The sequence below is a fragment of the Bombus pyrosoma genome, linkage group LG3 (genome assembly GCF_014825855.1).
Source record: "Bombus pyrosoma isolate SC7728 linkage group LG3, ASM1482585v1, whole genome shotgun sequence".
NCBI classification, from domain to species: Eukaryota; Metazoa; Arthropoda; class Insecta; order Hymenoptera; family Apidae; genus Bombus; species Bombus pyrosoma.
In genome coordinates, this window is record NC_057772.1 from 4,272,047 (window position 1) to 4,299,113 (window position 27,067).

Sequence of the window (27,067 nt, forward strand, 5' to 3'; positions counted from 1 at the left end):
GCTCTGCTCTAGACGGTGGTTGATGATTGGTCAGAGTAAGCGCGCCCATGTCAGCTGTGTGACACAGAGTCGCTAGTCGTCCGTCGTAGACGCGGATTCGTGCAAATGGCGTCACTGGCAGTATGAGCGAGCGTATGCCGTCTAATAACGCGTACGGGCCTCGTCCGGGCGCGGCGCCGCGCGGCCCAGCCTGACGGCGAGCGTGAGTGCGACGATATTGGTCGAGATCGAGGGAAAATTAATACAAAGAGATCGTTAAATTTCGTCGTCAAGTTGCAACAGTGTGTACGTATCAACGACGAGTGGTGACACGCAGTGAAAAAGAGAGGTGAGTTGCCAGATAGAGAAAGAGAAGTCGACAATAAAGAATTCTGGTGATTCTTTACAAGAAGTGCTGTGTTACGCATACGTGTTCATTATTCACGAAATAAACGTATCCTCATCGTGCATACGCTTCGGGTATGTTTTCGATCATCGACTAATTTTTTTTCTACGCGAATGACGAATCTATATTATGCAGATCTTTTGATTGCATCGATGTTTTTATGCAAGAAGATTTTAGTTAGTTGTTACAAAGTATAAGAAGCGCGCGATACAATTTCTACCACAGGGTAGTAAGATAAAGACGACGATTCAAAGCGATATTCTAAGCGACTTTTAAACCATGATAGACAAACACGATGAAAGGAAAGGAGTAAAATGTACGCGCAGTACATACTTTCCTCGTTCGATTCACAACCATACTACATAGTGACAGGTGCCATGCGTGTATCATTGCCAAATCTATCTTCACTCTTCAAAATACTATATCGTTCTGTGTATATTTTCATAGAAACGAAATATAAAAAATTAGTATTGTTTTTCAACGTGATTCTCATCTAAAGTATCATACGATCGTTACGTTTTATTGCTTAATGCGTATATTTGCAATGAAGCGTGTAGTATGTTTATCTTATGCAATGATTAGAAATATTCTTATCGTGTTTTGTAGAAGTTTTTGTAATACTGTTATTCTGACAAACTATTTGAATATATGCTGTTGTTATCGTGTAATCAAGACAGCCATGTTTTCCCCAGCTAAAAAACACGTTTCCCGTGGCCACGCGCACGTGTGGGCGAAACAGAATGTTTTTGTTTGCGCCGCGACGAGTTCCTAAATACGACCTATGGTTGCATAAGACATAAGACATAAGAGATCGAGGTGTGCCCATTTGAAAAGAGTTCTGGCGTCTTATAAAAACTCTAAGCTCGTTTCTATCTTCGATACACAGCCAGCCTCGCGAAACGATACGGATTACAGAAACAGAAACGCGCAGTTATACTAATATTGCCTTTCCATACATAAGATGGGATGACAAGTGTTTAAACAAAATAGAATCACAATGGAACATTTGATACAGTACGCATGGTATGCATTTCGCGATTACGTCAGAAAGTATTGCTTGTTATCCTCGTGTACGATCGCGCATTTTCTACTCTTCTAATTTATCGATAGAGATAGATTATCGATAGAGTTTACGGTCATAGAACATGCTTTCTACGATAAGAAAATTTCAATAGCTATATTAGCGATGCTTACTATATTTTGTTTTCTATAAATATAACAGAATTTTTAAAGCCACACGGAGAAAGGAAAAAACCTTCGTATACGAACGGATAAAGCGGTTAACCTTACCGATACCAAGTGACTCCGGGGTGAAAGGGCATTAACACTTTTAAGATAATAATGTAGTGGAATATTAAGGCCATTTATTAAATAGAATTGTTGCAAAGGAAATCCGCTCTGATAAACTTGCTTGCGTAATATTGCCAAAAAAAAGAAAAAAGAAATACGTGATACCGTAAACAATATTAGTAAAATCATGATCATTGTCAAGTATGACTTTGGAACTTTTTACCAACGGCTAAATGCTATTTTATTCGTCTGTTCGAAAAGTAATAAGTACATTTTACGTTCATGCGATTGAAATTATAATTGCACGAATTTCATCTATCCTGTGGATAATGTTGGTAAATTCCAATGCGTTTATAAAGATATATCGTCAGCTGTTAATGCCTAGTCGATAAATGGAAAAAGATCTATTCCCGAAACCGGTTATAACGGATCAACCTATAATTTGTGATATCGTGTGTGCACTATTCGATGCCTATTAGAAATGGACTTCGATTTCCGTTAGACGTTTTCGTAACATGTATCTCGGTGAAGGTTTCCACGCACCTTTATTAGAGGTATCTAACACGTAATGCATGTTAAAATCGACGAACCGTTGAACATACGTTCAAGCTAACTCTTTTACAACTAGCACGATTTTTCACACTTTACAGAATTACGATTGGGGCCAGTCGGTAACTAAGTTGCGGGTTTTCAAGTAATTTTAAATTTTGTCATCATATTCAAATATATGTAACTTCGTGTAGTTTAAACAAAGCAGTACAAATAAGAAAAATGTGCATTATAAAAACACGCTTATATGAATAAATATTAGGCTTACCTAGTTCTTCTGCAACGCGTGTAACCACATGTATTAGTTTTTTACGTTATGGCTCAGCATGTTAATTAATTCTGTCATTGTAATCAATCCTCAACTTTCTAATATTCATTGGATTTTGCTTATAAGAAAAGCTAACATGCAATAAGTAAAAAAGTTAATGTGCTTTAGAGGCGAAGTAACGCTACGAAAAGACGTACGAATTGATGTGGCATTTTTCCGTACGATCTTTAACCTATTAAGACGAGTTAACTCATCGCTCAGATTACCAACCTTTCGGACGCAATTTCTTTATTTAGGGATCTTTTATCCGTTTACGTGTCCTTTTATTAAGGATAAATTACATTATATTCACCATGCGCAAAGACAAAGATCGAGCACTATTCCTACTTGTAAGTTATAGTACAAAAAGTAAATTAAGTTTACTAAAATAAACATATGTCCGATTTAATGTCGTTGCGTCTTATTCTAGTTACCTTATCATAAAGTTATCGTATCGTTATAACGCTACATTTATCATCATTTTCTTATTAAATCTTGTTAATTTATAAACTGCAAAACAAATTATATCGAGTACGATACAATCAATAAAAATAAGAAAAATTAATACGAATTATACGAAAATATGTTTTGTATCGAAATTTTTATTTTTTCACAAGAACATAAAAGCGGGTTAAGGCGGTAAACAATGATGTGGTTAGGAAGTTGAGGTTTTAAATGCAAAGAAAATTGTTTGTATTTGCTCGTAAATGACAGTCGATCTGCAAATATGTGTGGTGTTTAATTTTAGACAGGGGATGTCTGCGGTTCTGTCGAAGAAGTCACTGACCATCGAAAATTCTGGCGCGCGGTCACGTTTTCATGGAAATAAGCGGCCGAAACGGCGACTTTAACGATTCCCGGTCGTTCAACCAGGCATAAAGGTTGTTTACATGCTCTGAATTCGCACGTTGGCAAAGGATGTGTTCCAATGGGAAACGTTCTCTTTCATTACACTGAAAATGCTTCGTGACAATCGTAACAATATTTTTATAAAAAAAAATACTTAAAAAATTGTTTAACGAAAAGCTTCCTGCATATAATAAGACGCAGGGTTAACGGAAGTGAAGATGAAAACAAGCGCGGAAATAAAGTTCATATTAATGAACGAAAAAGATAGACAAGCGTCGAATAGAGAATTATAGACTTATCAGCGGTCCGATAAATTTGTTGTGTCTGGTGGGAAGGATTCATCCTATCGGGATTGAACATGTAGACTTTGTAATCCAGAGAGATTTTGTGAAACGAGGTCGGCTAACACCACTAAATTCTATGTTAACGACCTCGTTCTAGATTTCTTTGTATTTCTTTATCGCCCACTCATACTTTTTTTTTTTTCTAAGTCTTCTTTTTTCGAAGCTGTGTTGCTCCCGTATTAAGAATGCCATGTCGTGGCTGGATAGCGGATATTTATGCAAATTTATGTTTTTATGAATACAGCTAAAAAAATGAAATTGTCCCACTTACAATTAGTAAATATTAAAAGATGCTATAGCACTTAGCCTTAGGTTACAGTAATTTGAATAAACCAACACAAAGCAATTCGAAATCAGATCAACTTATCATACATAATCGGTTAATATTCGAAGTAAGAAACTTATGGAATTTTTTTAACAAGTTTTTATGGAATTTTTACGGAAATTGTATCGCCCTCTCCCTTTCAATATTACCGCAAAACCTTTGAATTTTGTATCGATGCAATCCTATCGATCTCCGATAATATTCATCGTAAAAAATTGATGACCGAGAACAAATCTGAAGCTAATGACAAAAACGCGATTCGTATTTAAAAAAAAAAAAAAAAAAAAGAGTAACAACAAAATTAGAGAAAAGAATGAAAATTTAAAAAATGGAAAACGTGCGTGAAAATGCGTATCGACGCAACTGTGATCCGCAGAGTGGCGCTGAAGAGGGATGCAGGCCGAACTGGTGTACAGGAAGCCGTTAACAATGATGACCACAACGTCCAGCCAGAGTTTTCATCGTCCTGGGACAGGGAGAAAAGAGAACAGCGGTAGAGACTCTCGCGAGACCATACACTCTGGTCACTTTATGGTCTCTGACTTCGAGGCAGAGGCCCAGGACGACGAAGATGAACTTGCTGTGCCAGTGCCTGACGAGGAAGCTGCCAGGATCGCGATTATCGCTTCCACAGGATTTTTACAAGAGAAATTTCCCAGTAGCTCTTCGAACGACAAAACTTCTCAGCAACTCAGCATTGAAACGTCCTTGAACAAGTTGTTCCAGTGCATGTCGCTCGCATACAGGTGAGTTTCTCTTTTCCCTCGGGTTTTCTTCGCGAATCTGTTTTCCTTTCGCCTGTTTTCTTAGGTTAGCAGCAAGTATCGTTTATCATTTTTATCAAATCTCTACGCTTTCTTTCGCTTCGACTATTGGCTTGGCAACTATGTGATTGCGGGTTTTATCAATACCACCTAATGCCAAAATCCGCAATCACTTAGTTGCCAAGCCAATAATATCCAAGCTGCTATTATATAAACACATACGATTCTTAGTCCAAGCAATGAATATCGATTATACCGTTCCAACTATAAATTGTATTTAAATTATTCAAGAAATATCCATCCATCCAAGTCGTTCGAATAGTTATGAGTGGTAACGCATATATAAATTACAAATGGATCTTAACATACGATATATTATCTATCACGGAATCGATCATGGAATCGTCAAAGTCGTGAGAAATCGCGTTTCAGCGATAGAAAGGAAAATCGAACTTTATACCGTCGTGCCATTGAATAGAGCGGAAAGAAGCGTGGCGTACTCGTCTTGTAACAGTCTCGTGATTTCAAAGTGTTCAGACGTTTTGCAAGAACCCGCGAGCGAATGCGTGGCGTTTCCTCTCGCAATCGGTTCCCTCGGGAGATTAGTGGGACAGCGCAGATTCGATGGAACTGTATTTCGAGCTCGGCAACCGGACAAATGCCGTGCCGCCGGCATTCCGCCTGATAACGGACAATTGAATTAATGAAGAAGAGGCCGTAGAACCAAACGACAACACCGCAATTAAACTCGGCCTCGACGAAGCCGACAGTCTGCCTCCGCGACAATTTCCGTTTCCCCTATACGGGACCGTTCGAACCCCGTCGTGTAGACTTCCTTCAGATCCTTTCGACCTCTCGATCAACGAAGACGAGCTAACTCGCCGTTTGAAAATGTTACGATCGAAGGCATATATGAAGAAGTACTCGTAATCGATGGATCGTTGTCCGTATTTTGGAAATTTAACGCAGCAATGTTGCGAACACGCCGACATACTCTGATACAGCGATTAAGATTAATAAACATTCCTCTCTTGTTTCATGTCGTTCTTTCGATAAATTGATGAAAAACTCGCGTTGTTTCGCAATTCGTGCGAATTCCTCCAATTGGAAATATTTCTTGGAGTAAATTATTTGTCGCTTTATCGTCGAACTTTTTCGATTTTACTTTTGTATCTAATCGTTCGCCGTTTAACACCAGCAAAATGGATTAATTTGATCTTTTATTTTTTTAATGGCTAGTTAATGTGTCGATTAATCAGCCTGGATATTTTGAAGGTTTGATGAGCTATCGATCGATTACGGAGGATTAGCGCTTGAATCCAAGCATTAGATCGGCCTAACTAAAGTTTTATTGAGATCGGGCAAGGAAACAGGCTTATCTAGATTTCGTGTCTTTCTTGTCATTTTACCATTGTGAGAGCATCGATTATAAGTTGGTCTGAAATAGTCGATATCGAGGTCCTGTAATCCGAGTGCAGTGTAATCGAGAACAAGACTCGTTGTTTGGAGTATTTTTAACGTCGAATCGACCAGATGGCGAAAACACTTCTGCCCCGTGGATATAAATAAATATTTTGGTCGACGGTTTTATCCGTAATTCAATTTTTATGCCTCGCAATCTCGTTGTATCTTACTCTTGCGAAAGTTGGCGAGAAAAAGGAGAAAAGAAAAGAACGTGTGTCGTTTCTTTCGGATACACGAATTTGGTCGCAAGATCGTCGTGAAATTCTCGCCTGAATTTACGACGATATTAAAGTTAATTTTAACGCGATCGATCTAAGTAGGTCGATACTATCGAGATCATCTGATTTTGCGCACGATATCTGGCGATTTATAGCGATCTAGCCGATCAGAAACAACCTTTGTTCCGAAACGAGGTACGTTCGAAAAATTCCGTAGTTTATCAAGCTTCTTTATGTAACCGATAATTTCGAGCGAACAATATTTAATAAGTAGCAATTACGGGGACGAAAAGAGATTCTAAAAAGAGGAATCATGAAAAACGAAGAGTATGCATTGACGAAAATAAAAAACGTTACGTTGATTTAACGCGAAGGTTTCTATAAATTGCACGCAACAACGTACAGGAAGTTGCTGCTAGTTACATTGTACTATCTTGTTATCGTTCTTGATCTTTTATCTCTGCGGCTGTTGCGACGATTTCGTTGTAATTATATTCCAGCGATTAAAGTGCAAGAAATTTGTTAATTACGGGCAGTCATTTGTACGGGAAAAATTCGTATCTCGTAACGAGAAAATGTACAACGTAAAACATATTTTCTTAATAACCGATTCTAATTGTCAGAAGTCAGATTCTATGGAAGATAGTCTATATCGTGATTTATCGTCGTATAAAAATATACAGAATGCATACAACGATCGTCGTGTCTAGCCGTATTGCTCTATGTTGCTCGCTGTAACGCGTTGCTACGTACATGCTCACTTTCGACCAATTGCGTGCTTATCTTTATGATTGTGTTGGGTCTATCAGAAATAAACCAATCAATAATCAAAGCCGCATTCCTTCGTTTATTCGTCGTTTCATCGAAGTATTTTATACACGAAAGTACAAAATATCTACAATGAAGTACATACGTACGTACTTGTAACGATATCTAATATCAAGAGCAAGGCAATCATTTCGGCTTATTAGGATCTTTCTTTTTCCTCAGTCAGTCTATTTCGTTCCATGAGAATTCGAATTTGCATAAACGTTCATAAATCTTTATTTATAAGCGTATCTGTAATTATACGGAATACGGGAGAATTATAGGCAATTAAATCATAAAGTCGTGGACCTGCCTACTTTCAAGAATTATATTGAAATATATTAGGTAATTATGCAATAGTATAAATGTTGAAACGCATCGAATGGAAATTAAGCATAATAAATTATTGTAAGTTAAAAAGAAAGGAAAAGAAGAAGAGAAAACAGAATGCAATAAGACACGTTAAAATGAACTTCGTACAATTAACGGTGTAGGATGTAGTTCAGCCATACGCAGAGTAAACGCATTACTTTATTCAGCCGGTCAATCGTTATTTTAGCCCGTCCTGGCGATTGGATAATAAATGAACCTGATATCGTAATTCCGCCGATAGCGTTCCATTGTTATTGTTCCGTCTTCCCGATGAAAGGGTTAATCGATTGATGATGATTTACGTCGGAACTGCAATTGGACGCGCGAAGTGAAAAGACGTATATATCTTTATCAGTGGAAGAACGGTGATATTATTGTCATAATGACGCAACGTAAACGTTCGTCCTGAACAACACGCTCGTAAATTACGCGTACACGTTCACCGTGTCAAAGAATGAGAATAAAATGAAGGAAAAGAGAAGAAAAGCAACGCCGTTTTCTTGAATCTTTAGCGGCTCAATAAGATACATATATATATATATATGTTATTTTTTTTCGCCTATTTCTTTTTTCTTCGTTTAAATCCAAAGGTTATTTTATCGAAAGCGAGATAGGCTTCTGGGACGGCAGTCGTATCAGATATATCGGTGGAATAATTCTGACACGCCTCTTGTCCTTCCGTTGTGTGAGTGTCTAAGAATGGCTGATAAATCCTATTGTATCTTATCGATGTACTCGACCAATAATTTGCTCGGCATTGTAAAGTATCTCTGATACGCCCGAAAATCTCTCCTATTTGGTCTAAAAATATCCAAAAATTTTTGGGGGAAGTTTCTTAGTTTTTTCGAAGTAAGAAACATCTGTCGGAATTTATTCTAAAATTTGAAGATCAGATTTAAGTAACAAGCTGGATCGTTTCTCGCTGGTGCATGATTTTCGAGAGACGTGAAAAAGATCGTCGAAAGATCGTAAAAATATGTGTATCCGATATTTTCCTCGCGAAAGGTTTAAAAGTATAGAGAAGTGGGATAAATAAATGTATTTATTTGTACTTCTTGATTGGATAGATTTCGTACGAAAGTAATAATAATCTTATTACGTGTTCCTTTAGCTTAAGAAATCGTGAATCGACTATTACTCAACATAATACGTGTAATCTACATATTTAGCTTACTAGCATGATTTTACGTCAATAGGAGGAAAAATAACGCGAGATTTGAAAGTCATTTAGATGTTTTGTTACTCTACTAGTAAAATAAAAAAACAAAACTGTGAAACATCATCGCGTACGTAAATAAGAAACTCGAGAAAAAAAAAAACGCGGATTCAGAAGTCGAAAGAACAATGTCGAGTCGAAATGCTTATCTCACGAAGCCCTTAGACTTCGACCAGTGCGTTACGTCCACGGTTCTGCCCGCAATGACGTCATTGTTGTCGCTGCAACCTATGAACAACATTATTTCGAGAGAGTTTCACGTGTTGCGACCTCGTCGTCGTTACGCGCTTCGAGACGACTACTCGCGATAATATACCGAAATGCGCTGGCAATTCTGTGCCTCGTCAAAATTGCATTCCATGGAGATCGTCTAAACGAAGATTAGATCTGACCATTTTTCCATTATAGCGCAATTTAACGATTTTAAATCACGACTGTGTTTACATTGCAATTACCCTATGCTAATTTTAATTGACCTCATTAACGAACATATATTATTATTCATAGCCTTGCGCACACTTTGTAATAGTAAATGTTTCAACTATGATAATATCTAATACTGTGACTAATAAGCAAGTACCTGGATGTGTTTAAACAGTGTATTTCGTCGATAAGAAACGTTGCATAGTTTCGATAGGTAACTGTATTTTAGCCTTTTATACCGGTTAACTCGATTTTTCTTCGTCCTCGACGTTTTCCTACCGCGGTCGTGCCTTATCTTGGACACGAACCCAATTCACCAGCCGTAAAATGCCGTGAAATAGCGTAAAATACCGTATATGGATAAGATACGTGACACGTTCATTGACGATCCTGCTTGATACCGTTCGACTCATTGCTCGATAGTAAACCACGTGTTTGCGTTATTCAAGCAGGTATCGCGATCGTTCTATTCGACGTTGAATGGACGCTTGAATGGACGGAAATCAATAGCGCTTTTTTTACATATTGTTCGATGTAGGTTGGACGGGAGGTACTTTATACAATTAGGTTTGATCGATCGTTTTTTTTTTTTTTTTTTTGAAAAAGATCGATCGGTAATTTTTGGTACTTTAAGTGGCTGGTTTTTCACCGTAAATAGGAATTATTTTCAAACGGATCTCGTTTCGGTCATCCGAGAATCACGAGATATCGCGCGATTTCGTTTTCGTTTGTTCAAAAAGTTTCATCATTTTCTTAAAGCAGAGCTTCAGGTTCCTCGATGCACCGGATACGCTCGTTTCAAAGTTTTCACGTTCGCAAACTCAGCGTTCGAAAATATAGATTTCAACGCGTTTGAGGAATTAGGCTAAATAGCTCAATTTGTTCGTAAAGCTGCGGTAAAACTTCCGCGAATGAAAGAGGTAGATAAGAGAGAGAGAGAAAGAGAGGGCGAGAGCGAGAGGTGGAGGACAGTGGGAGGAAGGTAGAGAACTTCTAAACGGTCTCGTGCAAGGGATAGCGTGGAGCATGCCAGGTCTCCGGTTGCACGGTAGCCGTTCTCTCGCGACACGCGTAACTCGAAAAAGTAAATCGAGCTAAATTACCGTAAAGGCCTGTGTGTCACAACGTGTCTTTTATCGTGCAAGGCCACTGCGTCATCGAGCACAGAGGCACCGCTCGCGTGCGCTCAGTGTTCCCCGCGAATATAGGCGCGAACACGCTCGCTTTTCCATCGCACGAGACCCTGTTTTTCTCCTTTTTATCGTTCAATGATTCTCTTCTACCCTCGCATTCTTCTTTTCTCTACCCTTTGATTTGACGATATCTCGTTTCTTTTAATTTTCATTTTCCATCGCTATACTCCCTTCGAAGCTTTTGCTCGCTTTTCCGCTTCTTTTTCTTCCTGTCGTTGGTCTTTACACTCCTTCATTACCTTCCGACCGTCTCTTTTATCGCGACTATGGAAAACTTCGGTCCCGATCTCTATATCTATACCCGTTTCCAAGTTCTCCTTGCTTTTTACATTTTCTCCTCTTTTTCCTTATTCTTGTGTCTTGGTAATCGTCCGTCACCCTTCATCTGGCTCTTTCGTTTCGATCGTCGAAGCATCTTTCGATTCCGTTCCTCGACGCAGTCGTTTTGAAGCTCCTATCGATTTTTCCCATCTTCTCCTTCTTCTTCTTCTTTTTCTTCTTCTTTGTCGCATTTGCCTACTGCTTGCTACGCGTCTCTTTTGTTTCAGTGAAACGTCTCTTCCGATTTCACTTCCTATGCTCGATTTGCACTTATCGTCAGAGTTTTTATCAATTTCCGCCTATATGTATGTATACATGTGTACATGTATATGGTTGCACATTCCGCCGAATGAAGCTTAACAACGCATCTTACCGAACAGTCACGTGAGTGAACCTGATGATTCGTGTAATTCGATATATATGAACATGTGACAAACTTTCGTGATCCGTACTAAACCTACAGCGATACGAGTCACCGAAGATGATGAATTGTTAGGAAATCTTTGCTCCTTTGTATTTTCGTATCATAGATAACGGAGCGTCTCGTTATAACAATGACGTAATTGGGGGAGCATAAATTTCTCGACACGAGCAATTCGGAATTTTGCTTCAATGCGTGAACACGCATCATCGAATGGAACACGGTTACAAACACGTGATTATTTACCACGAAGATTACACGTTCTCGTATCGAATTCATTTCCGAGTTGAAATGTTCCCGCGTCTTACAATCGCCACCAGCTACAAACCATTTAGATATTCAAATTTTATTCGAAAAATCTCGACGCGCAGTTTGCACGACGTTGGTACCGTTGGGAAAATATCGATGAAGCTTTAAGAATCTGTCGAGTCGTTTCGGCGCTAAGAACTATCAGCTGTACGTAGAATTGAAAAATTCTGCTGTTACTGTACGTTCTTAAAATAAGACGATCGATGCATGGAGAAATTATTTAGGCGGAATACAACAGAGCGTCTTTAAGTCGTTCTAATTCTTCCTGAATTCTTCTTCGACGACTTTCCTGTTATTTCTCGTATTCTTCGTACACCAGTTCTTTCTGGTTGCGTGGTATTCGATATGATGATCTTTCGATTGGTAAACCAACCAGATTTAGGAAGAAAATTGTTACAAACGCGTGGTAGGATTTTCATTCTTCTTCTTTGCACCGCGTCCAAGTATCGATCGTTTAAATTTACAAAACGAATATTGTTTCCCAACGACGAAGTCTAGGATTACGATACGTAATGCGATGACTGCGATGTTCATCGATGAAAATAAAAATGTTGCTGCGAAGAATATCTGTAAAAAATACGTAACTTTCAAGTTTACCTTATCTATCGTTTTAAGATGTCGGAGAAATCTAAAATTTTATCTCTTACTTTCCTTGTATCGCCTTTATTTTTCTTCGTCCGATCGAACATGCCTACTCATTATTGCACGATAGTCTGTGTCGTACAATTTTGCCTTAAAGATAAAAAGCACAGGAAATTCCAAATATGTCAGCGTATCAAAAAAAAATGAAAAAAAGAAAAAAAAAGTACTGGATGACAGCGTATTTGACATTACGCAACTTTGTAAAAGAGTTGAAATTAAAAGCAAGAAGCTCGAAGCGTTCGATGGTGAACTCTAAAGAAGAAATAGGGAAATTCCATGACAAAACGACGAGTGATAATCGACTTTGCTCTTCTCCGTCGGATAGATCGAGTCATCGGCTGTACGACGAACAAATAAATCGTTATCTGATAACGAGATGTTCACGGCTAATTAATCGCGATGGTATTCATCACGCTTAGAAAGAGAAACAGGTGGATCTCGCGAGGAACGGCTTTGCGTTCGAGTGGCTTGATTCCTCGATGTTATTTCGCTATCGTGTACACTTTCGACGATTCGTTCTGTTCACTCATCCGATACGCGATAACCATTTAATTGTTGTATTAATAGAGGATGATGAGATTCCGCTACATCGGATGCTGAGAGTCTAGAGAAATCCAGACGTTCTGTTAATGTTGCACTTGTACGATAGAATTTATCCATTTTTGGGAGAATTATTTAATTTTTAACAAGAGTTGTTCAGTTGGAAATATGTTTTTCCATGGGACTGGAGATTTTGAGAAATCCGACTAATCAAACTCGATAATTTCGCGTAGCAAATGATCGATAAGGAATCGATTTAAATTCGAATTTAAATTTTGTATTCTCGATAAAAGAACAAAATGGGAGAATAAAATCGCTTTCTCGGATATTAGACCACACACAACGAATTTTTGTCTTTATTTGATCATTCAATTAATCCCATTTTTATCGTACAGAGAATCTTCTTTGGAAAATTTTCTTAATTAATATCGTTGATCTTAGCTCTTTATCGAGATCAGGCAGATAACTTTTCTAAAGATGAAGCGAGCCAAGACGATTTTCTAATCGCCCCCGACTCTTCTACAAACATTATTTTATCTTTCTGAGAGGTATTATACAATTTTGATTATTATTACGATTATGATATTTTTCCCGCGTAATACGATCACGATCTCGGAAGAAATTCAAACGTTTAACCACCACGCATATAATATGCGTTATATTTGAAAAATGAAAAATAATTTTATCTCTCGACTTTGATAAATTCGTTGCTGGAAACTTTGATATGCCGTAACTGAAATATATAAATAAATTGCATAAACGTAATAAGTTGGAAAGATTCGGCGCAGCCTGTGTGTCGCCTCTGCCCTTATTTCTCCTCTTATCTAATCGATTTAATCTACGTAAAAATAAAATGCTGACAGTGGACTCGGGTGATCAGAGTCCCATGCCAAGAAAGGAGGAATATCCGCGGCACTCGTAGTAACGCGAACGCTTGTTAGTGGAAATCTTCCTACCATTTCCAGCTGTTGACTTTTCCACGATGTTACATCGCCGCGAACTTTGATAACGAAAAACTTGTTCCGACGGTAAATTCTTACGTAGATCGTTCGATTCTTGTTCCGTTGTGCAGGATGGCGATGGTATACGCGTTGTCTCGGAAAAGAAAGGCAAGACGAAGGATCGAGACGTAATCGTTAAAATGCAAAGAACGAGATTTGTGCTGTAAAATGAGAAGACGTGCCTTGTGTAACTTACGCCTCGTAGGATTTCGCCGATAACATAAATCGGATCGCGTAAGCAGTTTTTCCATTAGTGAAAATAACAATTTCCTTCGACTCGCTCGTGGATATTTCAGCGAACAGGTCATCGTTGTTTCCAATCTACCAAACCCAAAGTCACAGTATTTCGGTTCGTTCTATCTCGTCTATTCGCTGCTCGTTCTGTCTCGCTTATATTTAGCCCGCTCCTCCTCCTTGGGATAAGTGCGGGAAAGTGTTTACCGTGTTCGAACAAACATACGTAGCTTCCTTGACGATAAATCCGCTAGCGAATCGAACGTCGTTAGAATATCATATCGTAAAGATAGCGTAATCCACGAAACTTTTACGTAGGTCGTCTATGTAGGAAACCATTTTTCCATTTGGGAGACTAACGTTAAACCATTGGATTTGCCGAGAACGTTGCATCGTGGCGAAAGCGGCGTTAAACCACGAGGAAACGTCTCGATAAGGATCGATTAGTCTTTCTTAGCCCTGGAAATCTTATCTGGATGTTCCAAAGCTCCGTCGATTAGTTGCCGAGTACTTTACTACGACGCTAACTTACTACGCTAACTTGCTCCAACTATATTCCACAAAAGCAGATAAACTTTGTGTTTGCGTTTCGTGTCTTGTCTTAAGTTTTCAAGCTGTTTGCCGACGATTTACATTCGCTCGTTTCAAGATGTTTCTCCGGGTATATCTTGTTTTTACGGTGATTTGAGCAAATAACTTTTAGGTTGAGTCATTTTACGATCGATTCGCAGATTTTCACTTTCACGTATCGTTCAACTTCTCTTGCGTTCTTTCCATCGTCTCTCACCAAATTGTATTCTTTCCTTTTTTTCTTTTTCTTTATTGTTAGAAAGCTTCTCAAGTCCAACGATTGAAATTTATCTTCCACCTTCGTCCAACGAATATTTCATTTCTTTCCAATAATAGCGTTCGTATAACGAAACGACGAACTCGTATAAAATGCGCGCGGTTCGTCGATCAAACGCTCGGAATTTGGGTTTACAGTGGTATGACGTATGGGCATTTGAATTTGTTCCAGACAGAAATTGACATCGCCCAAGTGGAATCGGTTCAAAGGGATCAGGCTGAGATGGAAGGACAAGATTAGACTGAACAACGTGATATGGAGGTGCTGGCACATGCAATGTAAGGAAACGCACGTGTGAACAGAACGCAGAACCACGACCGTCGATGCACTATAAATATAAAAATAACGTATGTTCAATACGAGTAAGATCGTTGAAACGATCAGAAATTAAGCCGATCAGGATGTTACGCGGATATTTGACGAAGCAACGCCAATTGTATAAAAGACGTGGATTCTTTCGAAAAGATGTATAGATAGAAAAAGTACAGGCGATGTAACCGGAAATAGTAGGCGAATCCCGGGACAAATTAACACCTCGAAACAAGTTTAAATTTTGCTTTAACCTTTAGGCCTTTAACAATCGTTTCGCGCGATAACCCGAGGCCGCCGTGATAACGACGATCGTTAGTTTTATTTTTCTCGTAGCGACAACTTTTTTCCCCTCGGCCAACTTGTCATGGTCAACGGTTACGGTTCGAGGGTCACAGTGTTCGTCGGGGAATGAGCCGGCAAAAAGAAGAAAGGCGTTTTCGAAAACTTGAACGTTCCACACCTATTTACGTTCTGTATTCTTCCGTCTTTACAACGAAATTAGAATTTTACGTTGCTCGTGTTTCCCATCTGTTCAAATAAACTGTTGAGTTTCATCTTAAATCGTAGCAGTCCGGACCACACCGATTACGAAAACCTATCGATCGCAATCGTATCGCATTTGAAGTTATTTCGAGCCATTACAATTTTCCAAGCATCGAAATCACGAAACAGCGTTCGTGTTAGTCGAAACTTGTGAACCTTTAGAATCGCTCAAAGATTATTTCGCTTGGAATTAATCGCTTCCTCCCCTTTATTCGTTCGCTTAAACCATCGTTTCCTTCGTTTTTAAACGAAAAAGTTGCTCGTCCGGACCACGATAAATTTCAAATTACGAAAGTCTTGATATCGATACTAGTATCGTGCTACTCTTTTCGTAACGCGGAAAATTCTTTCGAAATTTAAACTACGCCGTCCCGATGTTCCTATTTTCTCTGTTCGATCGCGCCGTTTATCCCTCGACGACGATCACGGATAAAATTTCACCCGGTGCGAATTTAGTTTTAACATCATCGTCCCGCGATTTCATTTACAAGACACCGCTGCAAACGATAACTTTGCTATTGGGTCGACAACGACCCTAATTTTGTCATTGCCACCATTAATGACGAAATCCGCAGTCACTTAGTTCCCAACCCAATACTTTCTGCTGCTCCTGGTTCGCTGTTAAATACAAATTTCATTCTTGAACAACTAAAAGCAACAACTCGCTACTTTCTATATCCCTAAATACGCTACTGGATGCTTCAACTTGATTTTACCTTCTTAAATTTTTCGCTTGCAAAAGTATACCAGGTGCATCCGGGGGCAGATAGAGGCAGGTACGTCAGAGCCAGGTATAGATAGACTTTAAGGGTTAAAACCATCTTTCGTCGGTTGGAGAATCGCACGGTCGAAAAAAAAATTCAGGAATTTATTCTGCAAAGAATTTGGAAGACAGTCACGGTTTTTCAGTTACGATCGAAAAACAAGAGTGGATCGAGATAAAACATAATCTAAAGCCAAATTAAATTGATTCAAGATATTCAGTCGCGAAAATAAGACGATAGGCCGTGGTGGCGTATAAAATAAAGAAATATCTTGCACGTGACACACCAGTGACAAAGAATCCCCGCCAGCGGCTACCGCGCGTAGTTTCTTCGCAAGTTGCTGCGAAACTTTCGAGCAAACTTCAGTTTCGCGAATACCGTCATACCAGGAAATTCGAAATTCTTAGTCGCGGCGAAATTGCGTCGTTCCTCCCATCCGTTCGGCTTGCAACTTCCAACTTTTAAGGAAATCGAAACGGCTTTTCACGTCGCACGAGACCGATTCCGATAATAGTCGACCTAAATATTTCGGGTTAGTTTCGAAACAAGTTCCAAGTTAGAAAGTAAGTTCGTTGGGAATCGAAGCACCGGAGGAATCGACCGAGGTAAAGTTCAGCGGAGCAGGCGATTAAAAAGAAATCCAAGTTAAGGTCTTTGGATCAGTGACGTAAAATAGAGCTAGTGGCTACGTTATCGAACGAACGAGGAATTATTCTTATTTTTATTTCTTATTTATTTCTTTTTCTTTTTTTTTTTTTTTTTTTTTTTTAAGAGAAATAAAGATTTGTACCATTTGTTACTAAGATTTAAGACTAGTGGACGGGTTAATTTTAACGAAGAAAGGATGATACATCGATAGGTGTTGAGATCACATAGGCGAGAATATGTACTTTTAAATAAACCGATCCGCTTGAATTGTGCAAGAGACACGAGCGAGCGCAAAACCGTATCTCGTTCACTGACATTTCGATCGCCGCGAGTGCTATTTTTAAATCCACCGCCTCCGCGTTCCCGATTGTCCACTCGTCAGCCTTACAAATATTCATTTACTTGTTTCTCGTCGATTAACGAATAAAATACCAACCGATCGAGCAAAGAGCCATAGTTAGATGTAATAACGAGAAAGAAATAAAACAGCGTCACGTGGTGATAATGCCAAAATTTAAAAGCGAACGAGGTCACTAGCAAGATCGAGAGACACGGAAAGTCGTGTAAGTTCTACGTAGCTTAGCTTCGGACGAATTGATGTAAAAGAAAAGAATCTCGAGTGGTTCCTCGTTCGTTGACACTTTGCTCACGCTGAGAATCGTGTAGCGCAACGTTCGCGGATTTTACGTACAATTCGCGTTCGATCGCCGAGTGAAAATAAATAAACGTGATATTTCCCGTTCGACCCGATACGCAATCGAGATCGATAACAATTTGTTTGTCGCATATCTTTGTTTTCCATTCGAAGCGAATATCTGCGATTTTACTATTCCGCAAGAATATTCCGCAAATTCTTGCAAATTTATTTTAAAACGCCAACTCCATTTCTTCGAATCGCTCCAATTTTTCTCTTCTTTCTCCTTTTTTTTCTTTTTTTTTTTTACAAATTTTACGCTCTTCTGTATTTTTTATCGTCGCCGTAGGTCGATCGAACATACTTTTCTTAACGCGACATCGTTTTAAGTTTTCGCTTGAACGTCGTTTCGTTCGATTAACGGGACGAAATTTGTGCATCAAGGGAAAAGGATAGGAAAGGTGCAGCACGAGCAAAGTCGAAACGGAAACTTGATCGAGTTGGAGGCGTGAAACGGAGGGACATCGACTTTAATTCGCAATCGAGACAGCATCGCAGGACTTTGTACCTGCTGTCGTTAGTGTTTACGAGAATTATTTCGCGAGTGCGCTACAAAATGCGTCGCCGCAAAGTCGGCATCGGGACGCTTGCGTCTCTTCTCCGATGCAACGAGCATATCGAGCATGGCCGTAGGTCGAAGGGCAGCTAACTAATCGTTTCAAACGTTCGCGTGGTCGACTCAATTAAGTTCGTCGAAGGAGCACGCATCGTGGTTCGTATATGAACTTTTTCTTTCTCAAATAAAAAGACGCGACGTTCTTCTCTTGGAAAAATCGATCTTTTCGTAGCTACGAAATCATTGTGCTACCTTTACAAGCGCATTCGATCAGTCGTGGTTCCGTTGAATCGATGTACGCGAATCCAGTTGCATGCCATCGCTAGAGATTGCAATTTTTGTTCTTTTTTAATCCGGTGAAACAGATATTGCCGCTTCCTTTAGATCATTTTTCACCGTAACGTACTTTTCTATTGTTTCTACAAGAGCTTGTTAAATTCGTCGTAGAATAAGGCAAATTTATATTACAAAGAAGAATATCTTTTTTAATATTTGATATCTCACTTTTCTTTTTTTTTTTTTTTTTTCTTAAAGAGGGAAGAATTAGCGGATGACGTAAGATAAGGTAAATTTGTATCGTGAAATAAGAAAATCAAAAAATTTAATTTTTTTCCGGTTTTTTTTTTGTGAGGAGGATCGGTGATAGACGCATGTTACAGCGCGAGTTTCACTTATCTTTGTATCATTTCAGTTATATTGAAGCAGAACACGCTGGTGTGCCAGTTCGCGTCTCCGTTGGATGTTGATACTCATAATAAACCCGAGGTACGTTTAGTTATCGCTTAAATGATAAGAATTCGATGCTTGTCGAGCATTTTTCTTACGGCGATCTTGCGCAGAGTGTCTCGAAGTGAGATCGAACAATTTTTGTTTATTGCCTCGACTACTTGAAAGAACAAAGGAACCGTCGTTATCTTCTTTGAAGTTAGACGTTGAAGACGATGGTCGTATTACGCGCGCAAAAGTGAGCGTGTCCTGCAAACCAAACAGCAGCTCTCCACCGTTTAAAAGTAGAGACTGTCAAACAATCCACTTAAAACAGATCGCAATTGAGTCTAGGAATCAGCGGTATATTCGAAAAGTGCTTTGTAAATGCAGGGTAATGGATCGTTTAAACGACGTCTGTTAAACTTCCTGGTTACAGAGAATTATTTTTGTAATTGCGTTAAAAATAACTGCACGACGTTGAAAGATCGATAGAGAAAGAGAGAGAGAGAAATCAGTTCACCAACGTTTGAGCGCACACTGTAAAAATGCCAATTGTTTTCTTATGTTCTTTAATTTATGCGAAATTAATTTTGAGACACCCTGTATTTTGTAATGAAAGAACTCGATCGATAGCAGTTGTAAAGTTTTGCAACTCGATAACGACGTACATAAATTTAAAAGATGTGTTTCTTATCAGGCGGTAGTCTTAGAGGGCAAATACTGGAAGCGAAAACTTGCTGCGGTTACTGCGGAGTACAAGAAATGGCGTATGTTCTACCGGAACAAAATCCTTGGCTGGACGAACAAGGATGGCACCGAGATGGTATTCGTCAATCCACTAGTCACAAATTTTCTACGATTAAATTTCCATGAAACTGAGAATTAAATATAGGCGTATTGCTATTGCATTCGCCTCGATAAATTTATCAAATTTCAAGCAAATGTATCTTTCAATTCGGTCGAGTTTCAGAACGTAATTTCCCTTAGTTTCCTTATCGTGAAATAAAGCTTTAACTTCGAAAGATAAAAGAAAAACGGAAGAAAATACATTTGAATTTTAGAAAATTTCTAAGAACCACTGGTATTTCTTATTCATAGTAGAAAATGGCGGTATCGTTTCAGATGGAATCGATGGACGTGTTAGATTGGGGCAATGGATTGGGGATCTCGGGCAACTATGGAACAGGTACAGGCAGCACACACGGTGGGACCAGTGGGACTCCAGGAGGAGAGAGTATGATGGTTGATGAAGATTACATGGAGCTCATGACTGATACGTTATTTTCGACAATCAGTTCAAATCAACCGATATACTTTCCCGATCCGAGAGAAATTGGTAATTCGCTAAAAAATAAAATTATATAAAACAAAAATAAGCGAAACACCGATAAGGATGGCGGAGATGATAAAACAGAGTAATATGCGTGTCGATAATTAGAGCGTTGTAATAGAAAGCGGGAACGACAAAAGTTGAAAGAAACAACGCGAGACAGTCTAGTTAATGTACATGTATTGAAATAGATGACACGATAAACTTTATTTTATACGGTTGCTTATAATTGTAGCGCGTGGAGCTAGTCTGGCGGATTTTATACAACCCAGCTTGGGACCGCTCCAGCCAAATTTAGATGATTTTATGGACACTCTTGAACCGTTGCAAGGTATCCGATCAACATAAAATTCACTATGTTACAGGTATGGACGATAATTAATTAATAATATTCATAAATCGGTAATCTTTTTAGAGTTTTTAAATTCAAAGTTGCCCCCTGTCCCGGAAGAGGACGACATGTTTCGAAATAGTACCTTGAACACGAACTATCCTGATCTCGACTTAATGACGCCTATGAATCAGATAAACGAGCTGAGCCAAGAATCAGCAGCAAAGAACGAGCAAGCTTCACAGCAGCCAGCGTTAGCACAGAACGAACAAGGAGGTACTATACAGAATCTGCAATACACCGCTAAAATATATACTCAACCTCAGCCAGAGCCAACGAATGCGTTCAGGAATAATATGTGAGCATCGATCGTTCGTTACTTAGAATGTTTTACAATGAAATTCTATTTTAACTTTTACATGCACGTTATAGAACTCTGAGTGAGAATTATAGTACCATACAACAAAGTTATGAACCCGCTGCAACCAGTCAACCTGTCAGGGAAAAAAGTCGACCGAGTAGAGTTTCTTCGAGGAATAGTCGAGTGATCCAGCAACCTCAGCAACAACGGACATCAACGTATCAACGAACAGCGCAACAACAAAATTCAGCGTACCAACAACAACAAGCTTCGCAGCAACAACCTTACGCCATGGAGATCCAATCCGTTCAACTAACACCGGTTCAAAATCAAGTGCAGATGCCAGCGTTGAACGACCAGTCTGCTCATGCTAATCAAATCCCGCCTATCGCTGCTCATGTTCAAAATCTGGTAACGGTGCAGCAATCTTTTGGACAAACGAATTCTACAGTGTCGACGCAACACAGGAGCATCAGGCCTCTACCACCGGTCGCACCGATCTCATCAAAACCGTACAAAGTCGTTCAACCGCAACAGTGTTACAAGTTTCCCACACTTCCGCAGAACTTTAATGCGCAGCAATGCAAATTCAACACCAATAATTTCAAGGTATTTATTTCACAGATACGACGTGATACGTTTTGTTTCATTGAAATGTGCTGTTCGATTTGAATAATGCATTAACGAGGCAGGAGACTATGATTAGCAATAGAAACAGATTATCGTGATATTTTTCAGACACACCCACCACAACAAGTCGTATCGGTTTCCGCGGAGCAACCGTCGCAATCACCGATACTGTTACAGTGCAGACCCTCCGGTTTGGATCTCACCACGCCGACCGTACAACCTACGAAATTGTTACCGCAACCTGCCGCGTCCAATTCGGAGAAAGAGGAAGTTTTTGCCGTACCCAAGGTTCATACACAAGCTGCAATAATACCATATGAAATATAAATCAATTTTTTCCATTTTCTTCGTGTTATACGAAGCATAGGAAGTTGAACAAATTTATAATGAAATCACGAAAATGTTTTCTGTTTCAGTATCAGATGAAAGCAAGGAATAGGTCTCGAAGTAGTTCGTCCTTAACCGCATCAAGAATCCATCCGCCACCATTAGTATCAGCGGCGAGCGATCCCGCTCTAAATCTAAATAACAATGTTTTGCTCGCACAGTTACTCACGAATAGTATGTATTTTAAGAAACGTAATCTTTGTACGGCTTTTCTCTATATTTTACAAATCATTTAATGGCGACATGACGCACAAATTATTGAGAAATCGATCACACGGTATTATATATTTTATCGATAAAGAATATTATGAGAGCTTCAATATCGTTACATAGACACATCTGGTGTACACACAATGAATATGACGGCTGATAATGTAATGCCGACAGTGACCCAAACAACTACTACTATGAAACACATCTTACCTATGTTTCCACCTTCAGCTTCGCCTACGCAGGTAACAACCACTCACCATATTACCACGCCGGTCACTGTCCAAACCATGCAAACATCTACGATGCAAGTGCAACCGCAGCAACAGGTATATTTTTTATTGCATCTTATTTCGAAATCAAAAGTTATTTAAATCAGTGTCGTTTAAGAAGAGGGTACTCTCTAATATTCATAAAATTGACCCAACGTTTTTACGCTATAACAGCATACGTAGTAGATGAAACTCTTTAGTTTGAACCACGAGGACTTAAATAATAAGTCACATAAAGATATTATATTACGTAACATTAATACCGACGATAATAAATCTTCGGCTTGTATAATGTTATATGACGTGTTCAACTGTATGTTGCATATTAGGCAATGCAACAGACTACTTGCAGCCAACAAATGCTATTAAATACAAACACCCAAGCGCATCAGTCACAAAATAGTCCCGGGTCACCAAAGGATAGTTCTAACGCGCACAGTCCTCAAGGGTTAAACCTCAGTCCTTTGCACAGTCCGATGAGTATAGGAAGCCCATTGTCACCGAGTAGAGGTTACATAAAAGGTGAATCAGAACGGGGACAATACAAAGAACAAAGACGAGTCGGGCACATTCATGCGGAACAAAAACGTAGATATAATATTAAAAATGGATTTGACATGCTGCACAGTTTGATACCGCAGCTTAATCAAAATCCGAACACGAAGATGAGCAAAGCCGCTATGCTGCAAAAAGGAGCAGATTATATCAGGCAGTTAAGGGCGGAGAGGAATCAGTTGAAGGAGGAGATGGATACTTTAAGACATCAAATCGAGTGCCTTAATACGTCTATTAGGTAATAAGGGAATTAAAAAATGACAACAATTAATATTATTATTTCCTTTAAATTGTCATATAAAACTTATATATTGAACACTTTGTTACAGTAATTGCCAATCCATGCTTCCTGCAACGGGTGCTCCAATTTCTAGACACAGAACTAGTAAGATGAAGGAGATGTTCGATGAGTATGTACGCACGCGTACACGGGAGAATTGGAAATTTTGGATCGTATCCTTCTTAAAACACTTTTTATGGTTTTTTTTTCTCTGTTTCCGTTCGTGAACATATGTTATACATTTCCTTAGAAAATGATTAGTTCAGTGTATTGCTTGAGCCTCTAATGATTTCTTTCAATACCTCGGTATCCACCGCGAGTATTGAAGATCTATATAGAAGTACAATATTGTGGGTCGAGCAACATTGCTCACTCGTTGATCTCAGACCAGGTTCGTATCTTTTACAACAAAACATTAGCAGTGGCATAATAAAGTATTAATATTAATAAGTTACATTTATAAATACGCGGAATTATTGGTCATTAATCATTTTTAATTGTTAATCATTCCTTGTCTTCAACTGTAGCCGTTCTGAACTCCCTAAGATATCTGTGTACTGCCACTGATATTCTATCAGATCCTGGTCGCCTGCCCGAAGAAGCACTCGCAGCAGTTAATCGCACGGAACGGCGACGATCAACTCAGTGACCAATTATAATATGCGAATAAGTCGCGAAACGTGATTTGCTTAGACCTTCGAAAGAACGTGCGAAAGAAAAGCAGTTACCGTAGCAGTAAGCCAATTTAGGAGAGAAACACGTGAAAATTCTTAAAGACGATTCTTTTTTACAGTAGTAGACCTTCAGATTTCCTTTTGCAACGATTGCGGTTGAGAATGGAAAGAACTTAAAGTGCAATTTTTCCCTATCCTTCTAAAAATTGTGACCATAAAATTTAATAATTAATCGTTAAAAGAGTATATAAAGATGTACATGAATTTACTCGCAAACATTTAACAAAATATATATTATGATATACAGACTGTTACAAATTTGGAACACATTGAGATTTGAACATCCTTTTTTTTTATAGCGGCTATCGCAATTGTTCATATGTTCGCATAAAATATTATAAAAAATGAGAAAGGACATTCGTATTTATTAGGTAATTATATTATATGCGTTACGTTTATGTTCACTCAGCATTAAGAAAAGAATTATATATAACTTTACATTTTCATAAATTGCAATAACAAATTTTTGCGATAAATTCCTTTCTTTTTTCTTCTCGATGCTTCATTAAATTCATTGTAATACTTGATCATACATACATAAAAAAAAAGGAAGGAAAAATGTGTAGAGCAAACCATTCCATTATATTTTTACTATGCTTGTTTTTATCTAAATACGTCGTTTATGACAATGATAAAGAGAAGGAAATCATTATCTTTGGAAATTATTCTCTTTCTTTTTAGATATCGTTTCTTACTATTTTTAAGATAAATATATTCGTAAAAGTATATTGCGGACTTAATTATATGTTACACAGTTGGTATATTTTTATAATAGTTGAAATATAAATAACTTTCGTCAAAAAATCATTTACTTTTAGAAAGTCTTTTGTTAAGGTCGACGAATAATGAATCATTTATAATTAACGTCAAGTAATTAATTACATTTTTTTATGTTACTTGAAAATATGTACTTGAGTATACCTAGATGAAATCGGTGCCATGAAATTATAACAAGAGACTGGAGTAAGAAACATACATTGTTGAAAATATCTGATTAACCTTTTAGCGTGAAAACTGCAGTTTAAAACTAAATATTTTCAAGTTCGATCTTGTATTCTATGACGAATAATACAGCTATTGATACTTGCATAGTAATAACTTTGAAAGGATAAAAAGTTTATATTGCAGATAATTAAACGCATATGAAGTAAAAAAAATGGGTTGCTCACAAATTACAAGTTTATTATATACTATTAATGTTATTAAATATGAAGTTTTTAATACGAAATTTCATGTGATAATGTACAAATCATTTATAAAAGAATTCAACCATTAGAGCTTAAGCTATAAAAGACTTCTGCATATTGTAATATTGTTAGCTTTAATATCAATTGTATATAGCAAAATGTTGTAAGCGGTGAACAATCTTTAAGAACTTCTAAAGTTGTTTCAACGATTGTAAAAGTATAAATTTTACATTTTGCAAATGCCTGTTCAATTAATTTTTACAATATGCAGTTGTTTTTTATTTAACTTTACATTGTGTATGTATAAGTGATAAATAATATAAAGAAATCAACAAAGGGGGATGTTTTTTGTACAATATGTATCATATAATCTTATAAAAATCCATGTATTGTTATTCTGATAATTACCTTAAAAGAAATTAAATTTTACTTTCTCTCTCTCCTATGAGCTTAGCATTAAATATTGTTAATTTTTTATTCATGTTTTTTTTATTTCTAACATTTTATTTAAAAAGAAGCATTTTATTATCTAAATTCTTTTCTGGATATTAGTCTGATATCCACCATTAAGTTTCATTCAAATGTCCATCAAGTGCACTATGTATTAAGGGATTATTACTAAAAACTTAAATTGGACATTGATTATATAAAAAAATATAGTTCTTTTCAGTGATTGTATTATTCCTGCAATCTTTTAATAATTAAAGGGGGAATCAAAACTTATATTATTGATGCCCAGGTGGAACATTCGTCACAAGCTAGATACAAGGATATCTTATTGTTCTCAGACAGAGGAAAAAAGCTAGGTGTTTTTCTACATTGCGCAGAATGATTATTCACACAGTTATTAATACGACATCCTACTTCCTTTACACTGATACAATTATTCAATGCAAAATCACAAGATATACAAGTTACATTATTTTGTTTTTGTGTTAAATTAGATCTCTGACATATAGGACAAATAACTTCTTTGTCTTGTTCGTCTGCAGTGAGAGCTAATATTTCAATTTCCTCTTGTGTCATTTTTTCATATTCTTGTAATATCCACTGTTCTATAAATAACAGATAAACATTACAATTTGCTATATAGAGTAACAATTAAAACTATTTATTTCACCTTCTTCACTGAGTATTTCATTTTCTAATTCTTCTTCTTGATTAAGCAATTCATTAAGAAACGATGTATTGTCAAAAAAAGCCGGATCAAGATCTCTAGTTACGAGATTATTAAATTCTTTACGTACGATTTCAGTCAACGTATCTTGTACATCTCTCGAATTACTTTCCAAACCAAGTCTACGTTTATTAAATAATTGTCCACGTTTCTCTCTCATTCTTTCTCGACATCTCTAAAATTAAATTTTATTGCATTGATAAATTTTTGTTGGAATACGACACAATTGACAAAGCATTATATTGGATTGCATATGAATTTTATTAATCTTAAATTTACAGAATTACAAATTGGAGAATATCAGACGGCTAACCTCTCGCAAGACCTCTTGCAATTTCGGAGAACTGTGTCTAAGTTTATTAGCACTGTTCCTAATTTTTAATTTTATACTCATGGTTGGACTTCGATTCTCCATGTATTTCTTTTATAATCAAATACTATTTTATATTGAAATTATACGAAAACAGATAATACAAAACAACACAGAGTAGATTGACGTTTACAAATATCGCTACTACTCTGATCGAGGCATGATAAAAAGCTCATTCGAGTGCTACGCATGCGCAG

General features: G+C 37.8%; 2 protein-coding genes and 1 long non-coding RNA gene across 12 annotated transcripts; 1 reads left to right on the top strand and 2 right to left on the bottom strand.

Moving 5' to 3' along the window:
• Nucleotides 1–29: 29 nt before the first annotated feature.
• On the top strand, nucleotides 30–25,800 carry LOC122566132 (carbohydrate-responsive element-binding protein). Of its 9 annotated transcripts, none has more exons than XM_043722929.1 (16): nucleotides 30–328; nucleotides 4,426–4,795; nucleotides 14,993–15,099; nucleotides 19,030–19,103; nucleotides 19,744–19,869; nucleotides 20,148–20,382; nucleotides 20,612–20,707; nucleotides 20,792–21,065; nucleotides 21,140–21,677; nucleotides 21,807–21,986; nucleotides 22,115–22,259; nucleotides 22,527–22,624; nucleotides 22,897–23,360; nucleotides 23,452–23,575; nucleotides 23,664–23,793; nucleotides 23,930–25,800. In XM_043722929.1, exons 2-16 carry the CDS (start codon nucleotides 4,443–4,445, stop codon nucleotides 24,049–24,051), a joined length of 3,066 nt encoding a protein of 1,021 aa, XP_043578864.1. In that variant the 5' UTR covers nucleotides 30–328; nucleotides 4,426–4,442; the 3' UTR covers nucleotides 24,052–25,800. The 9 variants fall into 9 exon arrangements, with proteins under 9 accessions (XP_043578864.1, XP_043578860.1, XP_043578865.1 ...); XM_043722925.1 differs by having other exon boundaries at nucleotides 32–328; nucleotides 22,419–22,624; XM_043722930.1 differs by having other exon boundaries at nucleotides 33–328; nucleotides 20,169–20,382.
• On the bottom strand, nucleotides 7,978–14,239 carry LOC122566152. Its single transcript, XR_006316411.1, has 3 exons — nucleotides 13,937–14,239; nucleotides 12,205–12,289; nucleotides 7,978–12,124 (listed from the first exon to the last, which is right to left on the bottom strand). It is a non-coding gene; the product is annotated as an uncharacterized LOC122566152 (long non-coding RNA).
• On the bottom strand, nucleotides 24,700–27,045 carry LOC122566144 (RPA-interacting protein). 2 transcript variants are annotated; one of them, XM_043722974.1, is made up of 3 exons: nucleotides 26,814–27,045; nucleotides 26,444–26,675; nucleotides 24,700–26,378 (listed from the first exon to the last, which is right to left on the bottom strand). In XM_043722974.1, exons 1-3 carry the CDS (start codon nucleotides 26,913–26,915, stop codon nucleotides 26,044–26,046), a joined length of 669 nt encoding a protein of 222 aa, XP_043578909.1. In that variant the 5' UTR covers nucleotides 26,916–27,045; the 3' UTR covers nucleotides 24,700–26,043. The 2 variants fall into 2 exon arrangements, with proteins under 2 accessions (XP_043578909.1, XP_043578910.1); XM_043722975.1 differs by having other exon boundaries at nucleotides 26,780–26,921.
• Between the last annotated feature and the right edge of the window lie 22 nt (nucleotides 27,046–27,067).

Bases quoted from the DNA above. Each gene is read 5' to 3' on its own strand.
- LOC122566132 (XM_043722925.1), top strand. From the start codon at position 4,443: ATGCAGGCCGAACTGGTGTACAGGAAGCCGTTAACAATGATGACCACA. The intron at 20,383-20,611 runs GTAATTCGCTAA...TTATAATTGTAG, and splicing joins TCCCGATCCGAGAGAAATTG to CGCGTGGAGCTAGTCTGGCG. The intron at 21,987-22,114 runs GTTCATACACAA...TTTCTGTTTCAG, and splicing joins AAGTTTTTGCCGTACCCAAG to TATCAGATGAAAGCAAGGAA.
- LOC122566144 (XM_043722974.1), bottom strand. From the start codon at position 26,915: ATGGAGAATCGAAGTCCAACCATGAGTATAAAATTAAAAATTAGGAAC. The intron at 26,676-26,813 runs GTTAGCCGTCTG...ATTTAATTTTAG, and splicing joins TGCAAGAGGTCTTGCGAGAG to AGATGTCGAGAAAGAATGAG. The intron at 26,379-26,443 runs GTGAAATAAATA...TGTTATTTATAG, and splicing joins TGAAATACTCAGTGAAGAAG to AACAGTGGATATTACAAGAA.